General features: G+C 31.9%; 1 protein-coding gene across 1 annotated transcript; it reads left to right on the top strand.

The window, feature by feature from the left end:
- Positions 1 to 10,360: 10,360 nt before the first annotated feature.
- Positions 10,361 to 11,673, top strand: LOC105792468 (nicotianamine synthase). The gene has a single exon (XM_012621059.2). It carries the CDS (start codon positions 10,441 to 10,443, stop codon positions 11,395 to 11,397), a length of 957 nt encoding a protein of 318 aa, XP_012476513.1. The 5' UTR covers positions 10,361 to 10,440; the 3' UTR covers positions 11,398 to 11,673.

Below are 11,673 nucleotides of genomic sequence, written 5' to 3'. Positions count from 1 at the left end.
ATATTCTAGTTAAAAACCAGTCACGCTGTGTTCTCCGATAAAAAAATAACGCCGTTCTCGGTATCACATACCTCATCATCATAGTAAATAACAACACTAATACATTCACTTATCTTCAATTTCTATTCTGCTTAGCCTCTCTAGTTTTTCTTGTTGTAACTTATGCAACCTGAGAATGAAATTTGGCTCATTTATAGCCTAAGACCAAACATGAACTACTGTAGAAAAAGAACGTCCACGTAGGAGCTTTTTTCATCAATTTTGCTGATAGTGCATCCTGCTTGAAACGTTTTTGACACCATTTGTTTAGAACCGTCTTCTCAAATTGTTTTTTCAGAAGCTACTTAAAAAAAACAAAATACTTATTGTCAATATAATTTTCTCTAAACCCTAAACCCTAAACCTAAACACAAAATTATTTAAAAACTAAACCATAATTTAATTAATTTTCTTAAAAACTCTAAACCCTAATTTAATTAATTTTATTTAAAACCCATAAAACCTAATTTAATTAATTTTTTAAAAAAACCTTTAAACCTTAAAACCATAAAACCTACCATAAACCCTAAACCTAAATTATTTTAACAAAATCCTAACCCTAACCCTAACCTTAAACCCTAAACTATAAACCCTAAAAACCTTAAACTAAAAATTCCTAGGGACTAAACATGCAAAAAGCCATAACCGTAGAAAACCATGGGCTAAAACGCGTCTCTGGGGGAGCGATTTGCCACGTCACCGAAGCGCGTCCATGTCAGCGCGTTTTGTGCTAACATGGCAAAAGTGCCCCCCCAATGATACAATTTGTTGAAATTTCACCCAAAAACGCTCCTATGTGGACCCGTTTTGCATTTTTCGACCATTTTCGGTAAATAATGAAAAAATTGGTCTATTTCCATAAATAAAGTTGGAAATGGGCCTTTATTGGTAAAATGGTCGGAGAGGAAAGCTTTTTTTGGGTAGTTTGCGGAAACAAACTAGGGAAGAAACTCATATATGCCTTATTTAATTTGGAACAAATATTGGAGGGTTTGGACTTTTTCTACTAAGTTATGTACAATGGATCAAAACTTTTTTTGGTGTGTTCTTTAAGCACCCTACCGTTCCAATGAGTTGAATATCATAGTCAAGCCCCTTTTTGATATTTTTGGGGCCCTAGGCAAAACAATAAAATGGGGTTTTAAGTTCTTTAAAAGTTAGAAAAAAATTTATTTAGGTCCCTTAAAAGTTGGTAAAAAAATTTTGGGCCCTTAAAAGCTAAAAAAAAATAAAATTGGAGCCCCTTAAAAATTGGTAGATTTTTTTGAACCCCTTAAAAATTAGAAAATAATTTCAACCCCTTTCAGCCTTGGGCCGTGGGCAGCCGCACCTCCAGACGACTCCCAAGGCCGGGCCTGATCATATAAAAAATTAGAGTGGTTGGCATAGTAAAACAAAATTTTTTAATTTTTCTTTTTTTTTTCCAAATTAAGAAAGTTGGATGCTTTAAAGTGACCAAGGATAATGCCAGGATGGAAAAAAATAAAGGAAAATGTTCAAGTGCATCTTCAATCGTAACTGCTTTGAAGAGAATCTGCTTTGAATGGGCTTGCCGAGTGGAAACCAAATTACATTAGAAAAGACTAATGATTAGGATGATCCTTAGTCCTTTTTTAGGAGGTGAGGTGGTTGTCTAGTTTATTTTTCTATCTTAGTTTTAGAGTTTATTTTTCTGTATTTACTTATTATTCTTTATGTTTTTAGTGTTAGTTAAGTTAATTATCATTGTAGCTTAGGTTTATTTACATTTTCAGTCCTTGTACCTTGGTTGTAAGACATTTCTAGCTTTAGTTTAATGTATTCAATTTTTTTTACTTTGAATTAGCTAAAGCTTGTTACTTCTATGTTTATTGCTTTAGATTTTCTTGTTGAATGCATTTAGGTTCATGTTCCTTAAGTTTTCTTGCATAAAATCCAAACTTTTATATTTTTCTTAAGTTTTACCTTAATGACTTCTTTACTTTTCATTTTCATGTTCATTTTCTTTATTTTCAATATGAGTAGCTAAACCTAAAAGGAGGTTGGTTGATGAAGATGTAGGTAAATTGATTTTTGGACAAAGGATTAAATCGTAATAAATTGGGCTATATCGAATAGACCTAAAAACTTAGGAAGTGACAGTCCTAAGGGAATATCTAAGCAAGTGAGATCGAGAGGTAATCTTGTGGCATACCTATTCATTAATCCCAGATTAATTGGTAAGATCGAGAGATAAATCGAATTAATTCGTCTAATTCGGTAAAATTGAGATCGAAAGATAAAATGGAGCCACTTAGTAATTTAAGCGATTTAAGTCCCTTATTCAAGGACCGGCGACCCACATCAAAATCAACCAACCACCATTAGTCATTTATTTGGTTAATTTCTTAATTTTGTACTATTTACAATTTAGTCCTCAGATTAGCATATATAAATTTCTTGTTATGATTTGTCGTACTATAAAATCATATCAGTAGTCACTTATACTCTATAGTGTACGCTATTTATCACTTAACTGCCATCTCTTTTGGGTTTGATCATTGGAAAACTCTAGTGTTCCATTGTAACACTACAAATATTACAACTGACTTGTACGCTTGCAATAAAACTGCGCTTTAAAATTGTTTTATAAAATCGTTTGTTTTATGTGCACGTGCGAACGCGGTCAAATCCATTATTCATCCTTCAATTTGCCAATGATTATTTCTTGGAGGGTTCATTAAAGTCATTAATTGAATTTGTTGGGGTTTATATCTCAAAAGGTTCAGTTACTATCTTCTTCCATATCTATCGGTTTATTCGATCTATCTTCCACCTTCGTTTTCTTTATTTATCTATGTTTTGAATCTTTATTTGTTTTATTCTTGAATTTATTCTTTCAGTTGTTTTCATTTTCTTTGTTTCTAAAATTGTTTGTTTTTTTCTTTCAAGCCAAGTCCTAATTTTTTTCAATGCGAACAAGTTGAATACAATCTTGGCCGGTTGCCCCTTGTCATTTCTATTTGATATAATAGTAACTGACTTTTCATTAAAGAAGATGTAACGTTACCATGAGATAAAATAGGATCATATTGAGAGAGCAAATTTATCCCAAAGAGATTAAGGATATCCTATGAGAATAACACGCTTATGACAAGGTCATTGGACGAGCACTGATTAAGTATTTTCGTAATGATATGTAATTAGGGAGAGCTCAGTTACGATACTATAGTGAAATGGCGTCATGTCTAAATAAGTTTATAATTAATAAGCGAAAAGCTAGAACTTAATTATAAATTATTTTGGCCTTGATTATATATGTCCAATCGGTCCCTCTGCTAACTCGTAGAAACTAAAAATGAATTGCATGTAGAACTAAATGAACAGAAATTAATGGAAATGATAAAATTAGATAAATGAGTCACATTCACAAATGAATGCATTTTCTCACTAAGTGTAGAAATGATTTGAGAATTAATTTAAGTTTTCAATTATTATTTAATTTATTATAATTAAATAATTAAATTTTGAAAATGGAACTAAACGAATTAGTCATTAAGAATCCGTTGAATGTGGAAATTAAATATATTTCCTCATAGATTCTTTACAATAAAACCGTCATGACTTTAACGAAATTAGAATTGGATTGAAAAATTATTTAATTGAGAAATTAATTAAATTAATTATATAAATAAGATTTCTTTTGGGAAATAGAAAACAATATTGGGTTTGATTAAATTATAAAATGTTAGGTCAAAAGTCCAATAAGCACATATAATTTGACTCAATACAAGAGAGACCTAAATCCAGGGTGCCCCGCCCCCCTCTCTCCTAGTATAACTAAGTGAGTGTTTTCTATTAAATAAATATTATTTGTGTTATTCTTATTCAACTGGGATTCTTCTATCTCTCATTATAAATAGATGTCACTAGTAGAACTATTTACACATAAGTTTCATATATTATTATTCTGCCAAAAAGTAGTGAAAATTTATTTTCTTAGAATAAATTCTTTTTTTGGAGAATTACAATTTTTATCGGTTTTGGTTGAGAGAATTACTTTCATACTAAAAGCAATAGAATTCATTTCTGGTTCTGTGTTTGGTTCATGTACTTGAGCCCACACTCGACACTATTCGGGGTATGAGAATAGTGGAGAAGGTCGTTCGATTGAAAGTCGAGAACGATTTAAACCCGTATTGCACAAAAAAAGTAATTTTCCAGATAAGGTTATTGTTATAAATATCATAAATCGGCTCGGTTTTCAAAAATTGTAAACCTCCTCTATAACTAAAAACTAATTTTTAATCGTTCTCAAGCTCATTAATTACCCAACTATCCTAAGAAGTCATATCATTGACCTTAGACATCACATCTCGCCATTGCAAGGAGACAAGACATAACTCTACTGTTAGTAAACCTGGGATGCGTAGACTCCAATGTCTTCATATATAAGCCCAACCATAACACTCAAGAGGGCAAAGTCATAGAGTGAGACTAAGACACTAGACTCCAATCAAACCAATCCACTAAACAACCACTCAATCCATCAGAACCAGTGGTTCTCCACCCTAGTTAAGGGTGAACCACCACCATTATACTTATCTCCTCTTTATTGATTTTGCTTGTCAATAAGCTCTCTCTTATCCTTGGAATGAGGTATGGCCTCACCTATTTCCTAGGGTGGGACCTGGTACTATCCATTCAAGCAGGGGATTATACATACTTTTGATGCGATAAATGCTATATCTTTATGCCTTTTTAGAAGGAATCAACACACTTCATTTTCACAATTAGCTTCCTCATTTTCTCAACCCTCAAGCTTTTGCACTGCCAATGCCCCATGCGGTTTTTGGTGAATGGGCTCAAGATGAAACAAGATTTTAAACCAAGGTGATAATGGTTGAGCATGAAGGATTGTTTTGCATAGTGGTCGAGCTTTAGGCATTTGTTGGATTTTGTTTTATTTTTTGGGCTTGTTTGTAAGGTTTTCCTGTTTGGCCTCATTATTTTGTTTTTTTTAGGGATGGCAAACTTGAATTGCTGATGGATTCTGAATCAATTTGCTCCAAATAGAGTGATTTTTTTGGATGCAGAGTGGGATGGGGTAGATTTTTTTTTCTTTGGGAGAATTGATATAGAACGAATATGGTAATTTCTTGCCTTGTCCCGCCTCGCTCCACTATATAAAATTATCATTTTAACCTTGTATATATATAACTATTAAAAGGATAAAATATAATAACATAAAATAAAAATTCATATATTTTATGTTTAAATATTTTGAAGAGTTATATTTAAATATTTATTTAATTTTAAAAGATTGAAACTATTAAAATAAATAACAAAAATTTAAATTAAATAGAAGCGAAACAATATGGAGTGGGATGAGACAATGATATAAATGCATTCAACCTTCATAAAAGTGATAATAATTTTTAAGGTTATATATCTATAATAAAATTAAACAAATGGTACAACAAACTATATGAGGTGGAGATGAATTTAACAACGAATTCCTTCCACTCCATTGACATTCTATTTATAACAGTTGTATCTACTTTTGATTAATTTATCGGTATTTAACGAATTTTCTTTAGGAAAAAGGAAAAAAAGAGAGCAGATCTTGAATTTGGGTTCCATTCGATTTGAAGCAATTTGTGGAAGAGTGTTGGAGTGTGTGTCAACCAAACCCTAGCTATAGCAGCCTTTAAAAAGCTGAGCGGCCCCATGAAAAAGCATGGGCAAATTCGACGTCGAGTAGTCGCGGCTGCTTGCTAGGCCTATAAATTGGTTGGTTTAAACGACTTAGAAAGTGGCCAAATTGGGGTAATAAAGTAGAATCAATCATCATCACATTGTTCGAAAAGCGAAAGCTGCCTTTATTTATTCATTCATCCAACCATTTGGAATTTGATTTGGCTTTTCTTCTCTCCTTCTTTCATCGCAATCATAATATACAAATATATATTTTGTGCTCTCACTATACATTTTGGAATGAAATTCTTGCCACTTGCCACCCCTCTTTTATAAAGCCCATTTTTATTGGCCAAAAATGATAATGAAGTTTATGGGTTTTCTACATGCATTCTTCCAAAATATCTGCACATAAGATATCTTTTAAGATTAATTCAATAATTCATATATAGACATATTGTTTCTGTGATATGCTAATTTCAATGCGTTAGGAAAAAAAGATATTATATCATTGGATACAAATTCTTAGGGGACTTCAATATATGCATTTAACCTAGTTTTTTTGTTTTTTGTATGAACGAAAATGCAAATGGAAAAAAAAAAAAGAGAGTACATGATGCAAAGTAATAAAATAAGATCTGGCACACAATTAAAAAAAATTTCAAAGGATAGTTATGAACAAATCATGAGAGTTAGGTAAGATGACAAGGGTTTCTTCTATTTAACTAGTGGTCGAGAATTCGATCATTGTTTTGAGTATGGAGTAGCTTTAAAACTCGTGGACAGCATTTATTCCTTTAATGGACCTATAGTATGCGAATGATTAATTATTGGGCTCACTCCGGTAGATACTTTGAGAAATAAAAAAAAGTGTCAAACAAAATTATTAAGAAAAGATATTTTCTTTTAAAATTTATTTATTAAAAAAAGATTTTTTTCTTTCGAAATTTATTAAGAAAATAAAATTTAAAATGAAATTCTTGTGATTGATCTAGTGACCAATGAATGTTAAAACGATAAAACTCAATGAGTTTGAACCTTCAAAGAAGCAAGTAGAGGATGTTTATTTGGGCAACTTCATTTTCAAAATGAAGCTTGTATTGTTCATTTATTTCTCCATTAAATATTTTCATGTGTTATTCTTTTTATATTTAATATTATTTTTACTGATATCAGAAGCTTTTCATGCATCTTCAAACTTACTTTCTAGACATGGAGCTGAAAACAAAGGAGAGAAGACCTAAGCCAAAACGGCTAGGGTAGCACTAGCTAGACCTAGCACTAACTTTAAGAGATTGATGATCTCTAATATTCACCATTGAAATTGAATAAAAAAAACATATATTTTAGACAAGGAATTGGCACCATTATTACTATATGTTATCTCAATGATATTGCAAAAAACTTGAATTATTTTTAAATTGAAAATATGTTGCTTTCAAAGCTTGGGAATGTCAACACATATAGTAATGGAGTTTCAAAGGTGACCATCCAATTTATGTAGGGGCATCTTGTCTTTTAGATAGTTGAACTATCACAAGAAAAAAAGTGAGAAATGCGATGTTGTTAGATGATAATTTAGTTTAAGTGAAAACGAAGCTTTTAGAGTAATTCGATTTTTGGTTATGTATTTCATCAAAATTTTATTAATTATTCATCTATTCGAATTATAAAATTAGAATTAAACCTAAGGTCAAAATACCAACATATTTCATCAAGTTTCATTGGCATTCCAAGAGTGGATGGAGTGATTGGTGAACAATATTCCTTCACTTTTACGTGAAAGAAACGTTATTAATTCATTATAGTTTATTGGTTCTTATATATATGATATAAGAAACCAGTGTGAAAGCATAGAGGCAAGGCATCTTGGGGGACTTCAATGCTATTAAAGCTGAAATCATTTTCTTGTGTAATTATTAGATAATAGTTAAATTTTTTTGTAATTACAATGACTTCTATTTTTTTTTTTGGATATAGTCAGACTAAGTGTAATTAGTTGTAATTCACTATTTCATGTTTGGTAGTATAAATTATACTTGCATGATTACATCAATATAAATTTAAAAATAATATTAATTATTATAAAAATTGTCAAGAATAATTGAGAGAAAATATTCTCTAAGCAAGTAGCAAAACATACAATCAAACCATTGTATATAATATATTAGGATAAATTACACCGTGATCACTTTAAAATAGGGTAAATCAGGCCTTCTTCCTTCTTCGTTCAAGTAGATCCATTAGGGGACGAAGCATGTACTCGAGAAAGATTGCGAGGTTCGAGTTGCAAGGGTAAACGATCTCCCTCACGTTGTGGATGAGCTTAGGAATAGAAACGTTAAAGGAAGTGTGGATAAGGTATACTTTGGAGTAATCATCAGATCCTTCATTTGGGGTGAGCAGTGGGATGGTGGTTCTTTCGGCCATCGTCTTTGAAGGGAAAAAATGTCTTATGTTAGCCACTTAGTGTCACATCAGTAATCTATTAAAAGAAAATAAAAATTTTAACACAGTGACTAATTCGCACAATTATATTATTTAAGGGAATAAGTTGAGAAAAAACTTGGATTAACTAAAATACGAAAAACACTATTTTAGAGTGATCATAGGTGTAGTTTACCCAAAAGTATTTAACAATAAGGTTACTAATAAACTTAACAAGAAAAATAAAATCCTATGCAATTTTATCTAATTACTAATAAACTTCATGTTTATTGAGTGATTCTCTTTTAACATTAAACGATAATCATTGTTATAATAGGTTGATCCTTGATCTAAGTATAAATAATTTATAATAAATACTATGTAATTTAGTTAATTATTTAATATGTCAAAAATATAAAAATTATCTCCCATCAATAAAAATTTTAAATTATTTGAATGAGATTGGTAAAATAACATATAATTATGTTTTATATATACTAAAATTAAAATACAATTATTATATAAAACAACTTTTTAAACTTAAATAATGTACAAGCATGTTTAGAAAGTAATAGGTTGTTGGATTTGAATATAATTATTTGTAATTACCCGTGTAATTATTGCAATTCTTACCCTCTCTCTTGGATTGCTCCAATTGCACCCAATTCATTTAGTGGGTTTAGTGAGACCCACTAATTACAAATGTTATCTAAACACCCTTATAAAAGGTATTCTATTATGGATTAATATTAATTATGGACTTGGGGATAAAAGTTGAAATAAGAAATATTTTCTTATATATACATAATTTATTATCTCACACACATTACAAGCAGACAATTCTTACAACTCAATCTCAACATGAGTTATAGGGTGAACGCCAATAACTAATAAGGCAAATGCTAAGTTTCAAAACAAGAAATGTTGATAAGTTAAAATATTATTCTTAATACAAATTAACCAACACATTTGGGAATTGAATAAATTAATAGAAAATTAAAAAAAAAACTGTTAAGATGATAATGGTGATCGAAAATTAGCTGATAAGGCTGAGAGGTAATGGATGAATTGTGCATTCAGATTCAATTGAAAATAAGATCACATGAAGTTGCATTATATACTAACGAAACATTCTACTAAATTTAACTAACTAAGCTAAGCAACTTAGCAAATTCCAATAAACACTGAACAAAGACAAGTATGTTATGTACGATGAAGCATATAAATTAGACCTTAGCATTGAGATAATGAAATGTTTTACTTCTATCACTATAGTTTTGTTATGCCTAGAGCTCGTGATTTTATTTTGTTACATACCGACATTATTCATTGCTTTGTGAGTTAATGTCAATTGTAAGAAAAAGATCTTACTAACTAAAAGCTAAGGACTCTTTACTTTGTAAACCCATGGCAAGGTGAGCACACACCTTGAGGACAATACCTTTAGCAAAGGCGTTATACTTGCCATCCATACTCTTAAGACTAAGTGATGTCAATAGCTCGATTGAGTTTCAAGAAATATGGAATCATCAAGAGAATGACACTGATACCTTAGAAAAGAGCGATGCTGCCCTTTATAAGATATCCTAAGGCTAAGGAATCAGGATCTTTCTCTTCTCTCTTCCTCTCTCAACCACCATCTCTCATTTATCTTTCTTTCTCTCTGGCACTCATGATGCATTTTACAACTTTCTGTGCACCAAATAAAATGTCTCTAATTATTGTCATCCAGACTTGAATCAATAAGTTTCATAAGAAATTTATGAATAAAAAAAATTAAGATTAGTTTTTTTGAAGTAAGCCTGTTATCTATGAATTTTAACTCTTTTAATGGCTATAAATCTTTGGGATTATAAAATTGTGGATGAAGAAATTATTAGTCTACAATATAAATCATGAAATTAAAAGAGTTCAGCCAAATATTTGTTATTACTACAAGGACCTGTTATGTATATATATATATATATATATATACGTGTGTGTGTGCGGTGCGCAAAATGTTACCCCATGAATCTGCTAAACCTTGAAGAGATCGAATTATACTCTTAGCTCTCCAAAGTTTGCTTTCTGCGCTTAGGACAAAAGAAAACCTAGTAAATATTCCAAGAAAAAGGGTAAAAAACTTGAAGTTGTAAATATCAAAACCAACTTCTACTGCTAATAAAGCAAGACAAGGCTCAGCATGTTGTGGTCCCCACAATTGCCCATAAATAATGACTCCATTGGAGGTTTTGAGATTGTCTCTACCTCTTCAAACAAGTTTATTTCTTTTCTTTTTTTTATTAACAATTTTTCTTTCCATAACCTCATAGTGTCGACATGGTTTGCGAGAAAGATCCCTTGGTACAAAAGGTCTGCGAGTTGTATGAGCAAATCTCAAGCCTCGAGAGTCTCAAACCTTGCAAAGATGTCAACATGCTCTTCACACAACTTGTTGTCACATGCATGCCACCCAGCCCTATCGATGTTACCAAGCTTTGCAAATCAATTCAAGACATCAGGTGTAAGTTGATTCGACTATGTGGAGAAGCTGAGGGACACTTGGAGAGCCATTTCTCAACCATCTTGGGATCCTATGATAACCCTCTTCACCATCTTCACATTTTCCCTTACTATTCTAACTATCTTAAGCTTAGCCAACTTGAATTCAATATCCTTACCAAACACTGCTCTAATCTCCCTACGAAAGTTGCCTTTGTTGGTTCCGGTCCTCTTCCCCTCACCTCAATTGTGTTGGCTTCATTCCATCTTACCACCACCTCTTTCCACAACTATGATATCGACCCTTCAGCCAATTCCATGGCTCTTCAACTGGTTTCATCTGACCCTGATTTATCTCAAAGGATGTTCTTTCACACTTCAGATATAATGGATATTACAAATGATTTGAAGGACTATGATGTTGTGTTCTTGGCGGCTCTTGTGGGGATGGACAAGGAAACAAAAGTTCGTGTCATCGATCATGTGGCTGAGTACATGGCCCCTGGGGCTCTTTTGATGCTGAGGAGTGCTCATGGTGCTAGGGCTTTCCTTTATCCAGTTGTTGATCCATGTGATCTACGCGGATTTGAGGTCCTCTCCATATTCCATCCCACTGATGAAGTCATTAACTCTGTGGTCATTGCACGTAAAATTCCAATCACTAAACAATGCTCCGTTGAGTACCCTCTTGCCCCAACAAAGCTTCCCAACAAGTGTTTTGACATTGAAATGTTCAATCCCCTCAACCATGTCAACCTGTTGGAGGAACTTGATATTGAGGAACAACTCTCCTGAGATCCCTCATTCCAACTGCTTTTAGCCATATGGGTTCTGCTTGTCTAACAAGTTATCTACTTGCAACATGAATCGGTTCTCTGCCGTTGCACCTTAAGTCTCAATAAATTAGGATATCCAGTTTAGCCTGATCAGGTTCAAGACATGTTATCAAGGTGATTGATCTTTTCTGCTTTGTGTGCCATATTGTTATATGGGGGTATGTACATATAGCATGCAAGCAAGTATTTCTATTCACCTTCATTTACTGCATATATAAAAATTTGTTTGTGAGAA

Source organism: Gossypium raimondii, chromosome 8 (assembly GCF_025698545.1).
Source record: "Gossypium raimondii isolate GPD5lz chromosome 8, ASM2569854v1, whole genome shotgun sequence".
Lineage (NCBI taxonomy): Eukaryota > Viridiplantae > Streptophyta > Magnoliopsida > Malvales > Malvaceae > Gossypium > Gossypium raimondii.
The sequence above is the reverse complement of the archived record's forward strand: the minus strand, read 5'-3'. Positions and strand labels throughout refer to the sequence as shown.